Below are 14,434 nucleotides of genomic sequence, written 5' to 3' on the forward strand. Positions count from 1 at the left end.
AAACACACAGCACTAGTTTTCAGGCGCGGAAGGATACCTCGAGTGTAGGAAGCAGCCTGGTTGACACTGGAGAATTCGCTGTGCCGGTGTGTGATGGCGTTTCTGATTGGCCGCTGCAGACCTGCAATATTATACTCCATGTGTCGGCCGCTTCGATTGGCTACACGGGACCTGCATTGCACCAGGCAGTGGCACTTGATGGAAATATAAGACATAGAAATACAGGAAACGTAAAATAGCGACGCACCTCCCAGCGCCGCGTTTCTAACCATTAATCGGCGTCTGCCATTGTTTTTGATTCGTTTGCTTGGTAGGTTTTCATTGGTGCGGGGTGAATGTTTGACAGGCTCGATAGGGGAAGTGCGCAGACTTACTATTGGCTACTACAAAGTGTGGTAGGCCTACGTGGAATAAACAATGACGCATGGCAGGGCTGATGCTTCCTCATTTTACTGCATTTACTAAAGCTACCACGTCTGCCTCAGTGAAACGCAATACACGGTCGGAGGTAGAATGACGATGCACAATTTGGCAACGCTGACAGCACCGCGGTGTTGTCACTATCCGCACGCGCACACACGGGCTAAACCCTGCAGCCCGTCATGGTGAGGTGTACCTGCCACAAGCGCCCCCCAGTGGACACAGCGGAGAGGTGCTCCCGGTGGTTGGCAGCAGTGAGGGATGCCACAGATATGAGGCCTGTATGCAGAACATGGATCTGTGTAGAAATTAGATTCACGTCACAAAGCTGCTCAGCATCCTAGAAGGAAAGGATGACGCAATACCACGTCACATTATTAACGTTTGCATCCTGCTTGGATCTCCGTCAGGTCAGAAAGGAAAACACCTTTATTTATACATGATGCACCAATGAGTGAACAAGCTCCATGGCAGTCGTGGCTCATCAAAAACACAGCAAACACTTCAATAAAGTACATGCGAAAAAGTACCTAAAAACAGCAATACACACACTCCACCTCCAGATACCAAACATTATGTCATGTTTATCTTCACATCATAAAAAAGGCTATGAAAAATAGCCTGAATGACATCAACCATAATCAAACAGGTTTATTCAGTTATTATTCTGAGAGAAAATGTTTGTATGCTTCTGATTCAAAGTGTGAAGAGTGAAAAAATAACGTCTTCTTTGTTGTAAAACAGTATGTTTCCCTTCTACGCGAGGGAAATCACTGAGTCACATTTAACTAGCTGAAGAGATTTCTAATGAGCCAGTGTTTATTATTATGAAGCATGGCGAAATAATGAATTATTATGGATAGAATATAGAAATAATTGTTTTGTTATGGGCTCATGGTAATAGGGTACTGCATAATTCAATGTTACTTTAAAATACATAGGATTATAAGAATGGTTGTGTTAAGATTTCTGTTAAAATGTAGCAATTATTATTTGCAGTGAACATGTATAAATTGTGAAATATGGTACTGGTGTGGGGTCATAACTTGACAGTGAAGACTATTGTTCTTTCTTATGGATTATTATGTTGTCTGTTTTATGTTCACATGTATGTGATGATCATATGGATATTGTCCCTGCAGACCCCCAGAAGAGAGGCTGTTGCAGCTCACAGATAAAGAAATGTATTAATCTGACACATTATGTGTTTTCATTTTGGCGCTATGGAGTAAAATCTGTGCGGTTCAGTCAGGCCGTTTGCAGACCTTTCATGAGGTCAACTTACTCCAATTCAAGCTGAGCAATTTCATTTGTTATTCTACTGGAAATAATTAGGACTTCGTTGTGAATTTGTTCAGTGTTTTGCACTGTTGAACAGGAGAAATGAGATATTGCAAAAGCAGATGTACATTTTTCTTGCTCCTTTGCATCTCCCAATCCCTTCCTCACACACACTTTTCTTGTTTTATTGAAAAGTAAAGCCGGGTTAATGTGCCTTAAACGTGCCACTCCTGTGGTTGCAAAAAGAAGCAACGTGATGATCATTTCTTAAATCATGGTCCACGTAAAGGCCAATAGACCATAATGCAGGGGATGCATTAGGGCGGGGCTACCTGGTGATTGACAGCTCGCTAACGCAGCCTCACTACAACTTAACCAATGCAACTAGATGACTCAACTTTGATGTAAAGTTGACCTTGAATTATGAAGCTAACTTTATCAACAGCTTCACATCCAGATGGATCCAGATCCAGTAAGGGTGCTGCTGAGTGGCTTGTGTTCATCAGATCCACCCGGGGTCACGCGGTAGTCCACAAACCAATCAGTGACATCACCATGACTACACCTCTTACAGTGTATGGGTGCCACTCAGTGCACATGTGGGGTTTGCAGTGTGTATCTATCCCTTTCATAGAGGCTACATTAAACTGGGATCTCTCATTAGGAATACTCCCATGTACGACTTGAAACATTCATAGTTTAAAATGTACAATTTGAGGATTTGATCTTCACCATATTTCCATCCTACATATTGTAAACATATCTAAACATATATCACATTGAGTTTTCAGTTTTTTCTTCTGAAGTTCTTCATCCTTTCATGTGTTACGATCTTGAAGCACATTTTATTTATTTTAAGCAGAGCACAATCTGTACACATCATGAATGAACAAGAATGTGGATGTGACATTTAAGAGAATGCCAACGCCGTGTTCAGCCCCGCTCCCCCGTCCTCCATGAGTATCTGTGGGCGGGTTACAAACAGCCAGCCCACAGTTTGCCCGGAGCTGACGGGGCAAATGCCTCATTAGAACGCACACCCCTCTTCTTGTAACCCTCCCAGACTCTCTGGCCCAACACGCCACGCTTGATTTAAAGGCTTTTTCCCCCTTCCATTTGCTGAATGTGCTGTGATGTATGAGCTGCAGCTGAAACGCGTGACTGATTTAAGAAGCAGAGCGTTTGGGAGGAGGGGGCTGCAGCAGCCGCTCTGTTCTCACTTGAGCCCAGAGACAGCCCTGCCAAGTGGTTGGACGCTTGCTGCATGGGGGGCCACTTTCTGCTGAGCACTGAGTTACACATGGCTCCACATCAAGAGGAATTAAATCAACGCTGCTGTTCGCCGCATGTCAAGACTGCAGAAAGGGCAGCGGAGCTGGATCGACTTAACCGTGCTGGAATAACGGAATGGCCCATTTGAATTGAAGACAGCAAAATCAAATCACAGACTGCACATTTCCCCTACAGCAGATATACGAGCACGTGCATGAAGCAATTCACTTTTATCTTTCTCTCTATTGCTCAGACACAATCCCTTGAAACATTTAAGAGTGACACATTAGTGCAAGGACAGTGTGCTGCTTCTGGAGGCAGTGTCCAAGTAGAATGCTTAAGTCAGGGTGTTTTATCTCAGCCTGTAACTCGAATAACATGTGTATACGTGTGTGGGAATCGTATAGAATACTTGTGTAAAATGTATCTTTTAAAAAGGAGGCATTTGTTTGGAGCGTTAGTTCGGTCTGGTACACATAGTCTAGCAAAGCAAAAACCATTACTTCACATTATTGATATAACTGATTCTGTGACACCAGGGGAATGGTCAACTTCATGTGATTAATTATGTCAAGGTATTACAGCACAGTGATGAGAAGCAGGCACTGTACAAACAAGATTTGCGTCAAAATGCTCCAGAAAATAAAATGGATGGATGATGACCATTTCCTTACTTTTGTCCTTTTATTCACTTAACGGTAACAGGAGAATGGTTGAAGCTAGACATGCACAAAATATATCAAAACTCTCTGTGGGGAGACAGACAACTGAACTCCTGCCTCCTCGGTTCCACACAGCGACAGATAGTGAAGGGGGAGTGGCGGGGTGAGAGAAAGAAAAGGCTCAAGGTTAGAGGTAAAGCCCCTCCGGCGTGCCCTCCTGCTTCTTGTACAGGACGTTTTCCTTGGACTTCTTGAAATCTTCATTGGTGACTTTCATACGGCGTTCCCTCAGAGCCATGAGGCCTGCTTCTGTGCAGATGGCCTGGAGGACACAGTGACAGAAGGTTCATCAAAGAGTAGGGCAGCAGATACCCATCATTTTACTAACCATGTATTCTACAGGTGACTCCATAGACTAAACAGTGTAGAAATTAGCTCAATGTAGCAACAGGAAAATATACACAAGATAAAATAAACTATAATCATTTATTTTATCTTTTGTATATTTTCCTGTTGCTACATTAAAAGCATTTCTTAACTGATCAATCTATGGATTCATCTGTAAGTAAAACATTTTCTAAAATGCAAAAAAAGTCTTATGGGCTTTAAGGGAGAAATAAATCTATGCAAAGTAACTATTACAGCATCATACAGAATACTGGAGACAACAAAAGTGTAATTCTGCCAGATCCCACATGAGGGCAGCAGACTCGAGTCAGTGAGAAGTAAAGAGTTAACTGTAAGAATGGATCTATTTGAATGGGGGACCCAATACTACAAAGTGTTGATACTTCAGTCATTTAGGAAACCAGCCCTTTCTGCTGAGTCAGAGTGAACTGGCTCACTGCCAAGGCCTGTCGAACTCACACAATCCATACATGATGTGGACACACAACCAGGTGGAGCAAATTAAGAAAACACACAAAATTCATTTCCAGTGCGACATCAGGTGTTTTTCCACAGAGATTCCTCCATAATAATTATTATTTTATAATAACAACAACAACGACAGCCCTGCGTAACGCTGCAACGGCGTCTCCTTTTATACAAGCATCCGGCGTGAGTCTCGCTCTTACCTTAATGTCTGCTCCTGATAGGTCATCCTTAGCCAGGATGAGGTCATCAAGGGTGACATCATCTGCTACGGTCATGCGGCTGGTGTGGATCTGGAAGATCCTCCTTTTGGTCTTCTCATCCGGCAGAGGAAACTCAATCTTACGGTCGATTCTCCCTGAAGAGGAGGACAGAAGAAAAATATGTCACAAAGTGCTGCAGTAAACACCTTTGAGCTGTCTACCTGACAATATCTGAACATTTCAATCAGCAGATCAAACAATGTTTGGGTTGGATTATCAAATCATCATTTTACAAAGCAATTAAGGCAGCTTGTTTGCCTACGATGATTCTGCTCACGCTGTACTTTTACCCAAAGCTTTCACAGTAAAACCTTTTCATAGCAGATGTGATCAATGAATATGTGACCCAGCTGTTCAGTCTCAGTGCACAACCGGTGCAAGTCTAAATTAATCAATAAATAACTGGTGTTCAAATACATTTTTTTTTTAAATTAGCAAGATTTTCAAACTAGGTAACAAACAAAAAGACTTTTAGTGTGGATCTATGTTTTAAAGAGAAAGGGAAAAAACATTCAGTTCCAAAAGCAGAAAAAAACTCTATAAAAGACATAGTTCTACTTCGTACCGTGACTCAGAAGAATAAAACCATTTGCTAACGTCAGTACAAGCAGACAGACAGTCAGGGACACATTCATGTAGAACTAGACACGGGAACTCCCACTGACCGGGTCTGATGAGGGCTGGATCCAGTGTTTCTATCCGGTTGGTGGCCATGATAACTTTCACGTCTCCCCGAGAGTCAAAGCCATCCAACTGGTTGAGCAGCTCCAGCATGGTCCTTTGGATCTCCCTCTCACCACCAGAGTTAGAGTCATATCTACACCACAGACAGCAAATACATACATTTAACTGCACCGTTGGCTGCCTTTTCCATGTCAGGTAGAGCCTAACTACATCTACAGGCTAATTATTCACATTAACATCCAACCAGGCTCAGTTATGCAAGTCAGCCAATATACTACTGAACAACATTACTGTCTTTTTACACTTTGTTGCCAACAAGGATGAAAAACTAAGAAATAAAGCTGCTTTTATATTTTCTAATAATAATATTAATATATTCAAAGATGCAAATACAAAAATAAAGAAACAACATACATTTCTGCATCTGTCACCTGTACTAATGTTTTTTCCCCAGTGTAAGAGAGTAGAAGAGCTACAGCTGGTGTATTACATCTTAAACGTATCACTGCTCTGATGCTCAGTCTTTATTAATAGATTCATGAGACCATGTACCTTGGTGATTTTGCACTTTAAATAACAAATTTATTGATTGATGATAAACACTACTGTATTGTGTACCTCTTAGTGCCAATGGCATCAATCTCATCGATGAAGACAATGGAGGGCGCATGCTCCTCTGCCACCCTGAAGAGCTCCCGGACCAGCTTGGGCCCGTCTCCCAAGTACTTCTGGATCAACTCTGAGCCAACAACACGCAAGAAGGTGGCTGATGTCTGATTGGCTACGGCCTTGGCTAGCAGCGTCTTTCCTGGTAGGGTCATAAAAAGATGGCAACATTGAAGTAACTCGAGCGAATCATTTCTGCATATTTGCATCTTTGCAGTGACTTTACATGCAATGTGCATCGTGTTTGGAAACGGTCTCTCAAGATGGAATTTGCTAGTGACATCAATCTGGGGTAAACACACATTTACCTATAAATCTCACTGGAAAAAGACATTGTGTCAATGTTAGGCTATACATGTTGTACGTACATATAAAGGGTACCAAATAGTGGTGACTCATGATGATCAGTGCCACATAAAGACTAATGGGGGTATAAAACCAACTGTCAAATGAGCCAGCGTTGGTAACATGAAAGCACTCACCTGTGCCAGGTGGTCCATATAGGATGACACCTTTGGGAGGCTTTATGCCCATCTCCTCATAATACTCTGGATGTGTGAGAGGCAGCTCCACTGACTCCTATTAAAACAAACAGAAAACTGCACAGTCAAACTTAATGCCCATGTAAAATAAGTCTCATACATAAACAATTCAATTAGTTGGTCGTTAAGCAAATTCAGTTGCAAGTGCTGTAAACAGGTCACTGTGAAAGCTACAAAATGCCTTTTAGTCAATATTTGTTTGGGAAATAAGGAAGAAGGATGACGAGCAGAAAACTGATTAATGCAGCAAAAGCCTTGAACTAAATAAGCAGCTCCAAGTTTCCATCTGCCCACATTTAAGTGTAGACGTTCCTCTTTGATAACAGTTAGACGGGGCTTGCTCAGGCTAACCATGAGCCAGCCCTTAGTTAAGCTGCTATAGACTAGACTTTCAGGGGACTCCTCTCTCCTCCTCTCCATCCGGATCATTCATGTCCTATTTAGGTTGTCACTAACTTGACTTCTTCCCCAGAGTCTCTGTGTTTTATCTCCTCTCCGTGGTTGTGCCTGCTGCCGTGGCCCTGCTTTTCCTACTTGTTAAAAAGGTTTTTAGGGGGTTATACCTTACCCAATGTGGGGGTCTTAGGGCGGAGAATGTCGTATGTTGGACAGATTGTAAAGCCCTCTAAGGCAAATTTTAGATTTTACGACTGCATAAATTGAAAAAGTGGCTGGACTAAACGTGTTAGGAGATCTCCCAGCAAGTTTAAATGGTGAGATTTTGGGTGTGGTAAAACTTTAAAAATAAGACTATGCAACTTTTGCTTTGCAGTGGCCAACTCAGGGCCCGGGCTCAGCTTAACACTGCAGGTTGACGTGCATGTGTATACTGCACCTTGATCTCCTGGATCTGATTGTCCAGTCCTCCGATGTCAGCGTAGGTTTCTTGTGGGGCCTTCTCCACCTTCATCACCGTCACCAAGGGATCAGTGTCGTCCATCAGCACACCGATAACAGCATGAACCTACAAGTGACAAGATCATTGTGAATTGTTTTACAGTTAAAGCAGGCGGCAGAAATTTTTAAAAACGTTCTTAAAAGTGTTTGAGATTTGTCAGATACTTGCTGAGCTTAGATTGGTGCAATGTCATAGTTGAGTGAGTAGTAGTACTCATTAACTGTAATCAATTCTGTGTTACTGCCTCAAATCATAGTTTATGAAACAAAAGGTAAAATATTAATAAAAAAAAGGTAACTCTAAGATAAGGATTCCCAATTAATATTACCTTGTGATTGAGCAGGACAGAGCAGCCGGGCTCCAGCAAATCCTTATCCACAAAAGACAGGATGCTGACGTAGTGCTCTGATCCCACTGAGGTGGAAACAATGGCATGGTTGTCATCGATGATTTCCTCCAGAGTGCCCACAGACATGGGGGTTCCCCGCAGGTCATCTACCTTTGACCTCTCCTCCTGTAAAGAAGAGAAGACCAGGATTATTTTAATAGAAAAACAAGTGGAGAAATTGGGATTTGGTCTGTTCTATGATGTCCTGTCATTTGACAAGAGTTGAGTAAATTATATAAAAAAAAAACATCAGGATTATTGTTCTTACATTTTACCAACATATATAGCAAAAAAGAAAGCGAGGCAAATGTGTAACAAGGACTGACCTCCTGTTTCTCTTCCAGAGGCTTCATCTGCTCCTGGTTTCTGATGAACTCCTCCTCCATCAATAGGTAGTCTTTGATCCGCTCCTGCTTCAGCAGCTTCAGACGGCATTGAGTGTGAGGGGTGACTAAAAGACAAACACAGGCCAACATATGTAAAGGATACATAAAAAAGGTTAGATAAACCCCCAATATGATTCCAACACAAACGCATTGCTTCAACGATTGCTGTCAGTATCATCCTTTCGCCCCATCATCATTGACATCAGATTGCGTATTTTGTGGTCTTGTTTTATTCAGTAGTGACAAATAAGGAGTTGTAATACCTTTGCAATCTCTCTACCCGGGATTACTGCCAAAATGTATCTCTAGTCATTCAACTAGAGCTAGGTAGGACACCTAAGAATCGAATGCTTTGAATAAAATAACAAAATTCCAGATGAAACACTGCCTTTAAATTCCATACCTAATGGTAGTTTACTGGCTGCATCTGGTCCCTTGGTCTTCTTCTTTCTCTTGCCAACTCTGGTGGGAATTGGAGGCTCATACTTCTTTTTCTTATCCTTAAATTGGTACAAAATGAGAAGACACATCAGGTAGAAACACATCCACTGTAGTGTTTAAATACTTGCTTGTTACCTTGGCATAAGCAACCCTGTATGATATCTGCCAACCCATATTTCAAAATCTGTTTTACTCTTCACATTTAGGTTTTGAATAAAGCCTGTCCTTGACCGGTGTTAAACAAACAGATGGCTGGTCAGACAGTAAGAACATTTCTTTTAATACTGTATAGAATTAGGCTTATAGTGCATCGCATCTTGCAGAAGTAACTGTCATTTAAAACCATCCTAAAGACAAACAAAAAAACATGAGACTACAGAAACAACAAGTTCGGACAGTAGCTAACAGAAGCTGTGTCATTCTCACCTTGTCATCCTTCTTGCCTCCCCCCGGACCGTGGCCTCCACTTTGGCTTTGACCCTAAAAGAACAAGACATTACTGAATAAAGCTGAGAATAAACGCAGCCGTTAGCAGATTCTAGCCGTTACGGATACACTTCCCTTCATAAACAGCTCAGTAGCTACGCTGTTTACAGTTAAGTTAGCTTCGGTCGCCGGCAACTAACGTTATAACCTTACCTGCCAGGATAGCGTAGTTAAATACGGTAGCTTATATCAGAATAGACTAACTTAAACATTATCATCCACGATACAACTTCACAAACTTGGTCAAAATTGGGAAAAGCTACCTTACCATTTTAAATGACTATGCTACAGCCATCATAACGACTGCTGCCAAACGAGAAAAAAGCTAATGCAGCTAGCCTTCGGCTAGCAGGCGCTTACATACTTTTAATTCTGTTGTTAATTCACAATTAAGACACACAGCCACTTGAAAACGTTATAACAACAGCCTTGTTAACGTTCCAAGTACTATGGGTAATACTGTTTTGTCGGTTAAAGCGTATTAGTAAAATAAATATACGAGCCACGGAGAAAACTGCTTGCTCACTTACCATTGTTACTTGTCGCTCTGAAGTGACGTCAGAGGATATGAAAACACTAAGGGACCGGTGTTGCCAGATCAGATCCACAGTTTCAGCAATTTACAAATCATATTGGCAGACACCCGTGTCAAACCATTATCCGCCTAATAGAAAACCTAGAAAGCATATCTCCATCAAATAACCAACGATACATGTTTATAAATAGGCTATCTCAGTGCAGTCAGATAAACACAAATGTCTATGCAGTGATGACGACATCAAAGCAAGTTATCCCTTCCAACGATTGAATATGACTCACTCACTTCACTCACTTATCACTATTTCGAATACTTAAAATTAGAGTATTAAATTAGTCAATACAATGAAAGCTTGTGTAGGCCCATCTTAATGAAAGGCAGCCCTAATTGGACCCAAATAATCCAATCTGGCAACAGTGTGAAGGAAAAAAGGGGAAACATTAAATAAATTGCCACCCGTGGCTACTAGTGATGGTGAGATGAAGCCTCATGAAACATCAGAGCCTCTCAGCCAGATGAACCACCAAAGTGGTTCGACCCGAAAGCTTCAAATATGTACGCTAGGGACACCTAGTGGTGAATGAAATTATGAAGAAAATAAAAGAGTTTCCAGTCAACCTAACATGAGATGTTTACTATATGTGCCGATCCAACATCAAATCATTTGAGAATTAAAGTCTTCTTGGTGATACATGTATGAGTGTGCCTTTAATAAATAGTTCTGAACTCAAGATAGAAAATAAGTCATTTGGTAAACCACAGACTTGGATTTGAACCTACATCACGTTGATAATGTGTCTCAGTCCGTACCCACTGCACCACGAGAATGGAGTAATACTTATAATGATATATAATGATAATCATTTGTAATATAAGTTATGGATCCATGAGGGTGGGTTATTGCAACTCCTAGATTCAAACTTGCAACACTTTGACAACAAATCCGACTTCTTAACCACTACACCACTGCCTCTTTGTAGTACAAACAGCAGTAGTAATAATTATAATAATGATTTATAATAATAATGATAAAGTGATATATTAGTCAAAGTGGTAGGCCTACACTGCAATTCCACCTTGGATTTGAACCTACAATGCTTTGATAATGTGCCCATTTTTATAACAATGATGGATAAGAATATATAAGAATAATGAATAAGAATATTGATAAACCCACGAGTTAGTATTCGTCTATGAGGCATTTTTATAGTCGTAATGTCCCGCCAAGTGTAAACCTGTATTGCGAAACAGTAGCCCGAAACGAAGCCTTGCTCGTCATACGCTACGTCATTCTGCCGAGGCATGTAGTTAGGCCTATCGTTTACTCATCCTGTCCCTACTTTACATACATACAAACACTTGAATAGTTTATATATTTTAACCTTTTCTTACATATTCTAGTGTCAAATCTGTAGTGTTTACTTATGTCTTATGCTATTGTATTGTGTATGTTATTATGCACCAATCACCACATTATGTTCCTTTTAATGAGTAATTAAGCCTGTCTGTTTCTGATCAGCAGAATGTGCTTACAACGCTGTAAAAATGACCCCGGTGAGTGTTTTACTATGATTTAATGTAATTAAAGTAATTTTTCTGCTGTCGCCAGTCACGTTCAGCAGATTTAAACTATTTTTATACAGTTGAGTAGTTCTATTTTACGTACAAAACACATGATGAACTTTTAAAACATGTTGCATAATGTTTTATATATAAAATCTGAATCATCTAAAGCTATAAGATTATTTATTTGTTTGTTTCCTCAAAGGAACTTTAAAGATGCAGAACTATTGAAAATATTAATGACCAAAATACCTTAAAAGCCTCATCTGTGTCTGTGAGAAATAAGAGGATGATATTTATTAATCAATTATATGCCAACTATTTTGATAATCAATGAGTTTGAGTATTTTCTTCAGAACATAAGTCAAAATTCTCTGATTCTTTTTAAATGTGAACACATCCCGCTTGCTTTCCTCATCCTTGGCAGGAGGCTAAGCTGAATATCTTTGAGTTGCAGACAAAGACATTTGAGGACGTCGACAATTTTCTGACATCTTTTTAAACCAAACTAGAAATCGCTTGATCCAGTATACAACGGACAGATTAATGGACAACAATATACAGTGCAACAGAGGACTTTTCCTTTCTGCCATGGTTACACCAAATGTGAAGCAAATTTTGGCCCTGCTATCATTTGAGTTTACTTGTTTCAGATGCACCAGGGGGTTTGGGGTCTACATGGAAAATCCATGTCCACATATACGCCAACAACAAGGCTCTGTGTATTTTACCAAGCTGTAGCAATACACACGTCGGATGGTTAGCCACAGCTGGATGAACCCAAAATAAACCAATTAGCTGTGATTTGATTACAGTAAACGGATTGAAAAGGATGTTGAAAAAAACAACACAGTGATGGTGATTTGTAAAAAATCTGAAGTCGTGCTTTGTTCGGTCTGTCTGCAAAACAACAAGCAAAACAACTTTTAAAATGCTTGTTTTCTGAATGGAGTCTTTTCACTCTTGGAACTGATTTTGTATCCAATCAATGCATTACTGTTAAATGTTTCAGTTTGATTGGTGGATGTATGTCATTATATAAGTGGTTGGTACTAGTTTTCTAGCACTTCATATATTGTTTTACAGGAATTAAAATTTGAATTTATTTGAATTTAAGAATGATATCTTTTGTACTCTCTTCTTTTTGCATGCATTGGTAAATAGGTGCACAATAGGGCAGGGGATGGGACTGAAAAGGGTTTTACGAGGCATTCTTTATTTGATCTCGACTGAAAGGCTGCAGGGACAGTGTGATCCTTGCAAGAGGTTCTCAAAGTCAAAAGTAGGTGTTTCATTTGGGCTGCAACTATTGATTATTTATAGTGAAATTCTATTATAGAATATCAGTGTGTGATTTTGCTGATGACAGCTGTGGGATGACAACCAAATGTGATTATTTTCTGTCTCTTTGCAGACATCTCTGTGGTCGATGCTACGACAACAACATCCTCCTCAGAGTTTGGTCACAGGAAACGTCTGTCGTTCGCCAACAGAGACACCATCGGATATAAAGAAGCAAAGATGGAGGCGACATCAGAAACCGCCACTCGAGATTACTGTGTCCAAATACAGCATGATAACATGAAGGAACTCTTTGAGGTGATGATGCAGTCGGTTACATCTCTAGCTGCGTCCTTAGCCTCTTCACACTCTTCCTCGGATCAGCTGATGCCTCCTGCACAGTCCTCGCTGGCGGCCCTGCAGCCTGATCTCCAACACCTGCAGACACAGCGCTGCCGTCCTGCACCGCCTCCAGGCTGAGCCACTTGAAGACGGAAGAGCAGGAAGCTGAGGTGGCAGGGTTGCTGGACCAAACGGACGACGACGATGAGGAGGAGGAGCGCAGCGCCGTGTCTACCAGGCCCACCCGCGCCAAGAGGAAGAGCTGCGACAGCCTACTGGAGGAGTACCTGAAGAGGATGGAGGCCAGGGACGCTCAGAGAGACCGGGACCTGGACCAGAGGGACGAGGTCACCCTGTTTTTACTGAGCTTGGCTCCGGCCATGAGGAGACTTCCTGTAGAAAAACAGTCGTGGGTCAGAACCAAGATGCAGCAGTTTCTACACGAGGCAGAGTTTGGCTCTACGAATCTTCAGTGATCCCAACAATATTTTACATTTTTATAAATACTCTATCCATCAGATATTTGTGAACTTTGACAAATCTTTAATTTACCTACAGGGTTCTTTTTTTCCTCCCTTTTTATGATACTTTATCTTCTTCTTTCCCACGTTTTTGTGCTGATTTTTAATAATAATAAAAAACCCCTCTTGGGACTAATTTATATTTTGATATATGCATTATTAATCAAAGAAGAGACACATGATTGTTGTAAAGATTAAAAGATGAAATATATACATATGAGAGATTGTCAGATCTTTGTTTGGGGAAGTTGAATGGCAGAATGATGTTTAAATGCTTCATATTGACTCTCCTCACTGATACCACGGCCTGCTACAACATCTCTCTCTCCCTTTGTTGAGAACAAATTATATGTTTCTTGGATGAGGCGTCACCAAGCCATAAACACCACATCTGTACTCTTCACAGTCAATATACAAGAATAAAACATCCAAGCAGAACTTTGAGTAGTCATGGTTTTTCCTTTATATTGAGGCCGGATTGTCAACTAGACCTCCAGGTTCCCGCGTTCACTCTCCGTGACTTGTTCTGTGCACCACTGAAGCGACACTCATTTTAGTGTACATTTTGCTGACGTATATTTCTAAATTATGCCGGAGCACTTACTGAAGGTCATGCATAATCATTCGGACTAAACAAGTCTGGCTACTGTTAATTTTCTGAAAGCTTATAAGATCAATTATTGGAAATGTAGCCTGTAGCTGCTGTCAGTGTTCATCCTTTGTTTAAAGCTATTTAAGTGGTAATTCATTACCAATCATGTTATATCATTTGAAAAATTGTTTTACTTAATGAAGCATTTGGTCGGTCGAGGTGGCAGTGTAGATGAAAACCGATTCAAAAACAAAGCAGGAAAAAGATAACATTTTAAAAATTCACATAAAATAGTTGTTTTAATTTTCACATTGCAAACGACATAGTGGATAATT

At 40.7% G+C, this 14,434-nt stretch overlaps 1 protein-coding gene across 1 annotated transcript in view; it reads right to left on the reverse strand.

The window, feature by feature from the left end:
- Nucleotides 1-3,638: 3,638 nt before the first annotated feature.
- The window catches only part of LOC311027193 (26S proteasome regulatory subunit 4), a 125,208-nt gene continuing 114,412 nt past the window's right edge, over nucleotides 3,639-14,434 (reverse strand). The window contains exons 2-11 of the mRNA XM_084031082.1: nucleotides 9,203-9,257; nucleotides 8,739-8,835; nucleotides 8,276-8,400; nucleotides 7,890-8,075; nucleotides 7,499-7,627; nucleotides 6,604-6,700; nucleotides 6,074-6,263; nucleotides 5,437-5,588; nucleotides 4,712-4,866; nucleotides 3,639-3,957 (exon numbers count right to left, since the gene is read on the reverse strand). Of these exons, the coding sequence (XP_083887208.1) occupies nucleotides 3,823-3,957; nucleotides 4,712-4,866; nucleotides 5,437-5,588; nucleotides 6,074-6,263; nucleotides 6,604-6,700; nucleotides 7,499-7,627; nucleotides 7,890-8,075; nucleotides 8,276-8,400; nucleotides 8,739-8,835; nucleotides 9,203-9,257 (1,321 nt within the window). The 3' untranslated portion in view covers nucleotides 3,639-3,822. The remainder of the gene's footprint in view (nucleotides 3,958-4,711; nucleotides 4,867-5,436; nucleotides 5,589-6,073; nucleotides 6,264-6,603; nucleotides 6,701-7,498; nucleotides 7,628-7,889; nucleotides 8,076-8,275; nucleotides 8,401-8,738; nucleotides 8,836-9,202; nucleotides 9,258-14,434) is intronic.

Source organism: Eutrigla gurnardus (assembly GCF_963514095.1).
Source record: "Eutrigla gurnardus genome assembly, chromosome: 16".
Lineage (NCBI taxonomy): Eukaryota > Metazoa > Chordata > Actinopteri > Perciformes > Triglidae > Eutrigla > Eutrigla gurnardus.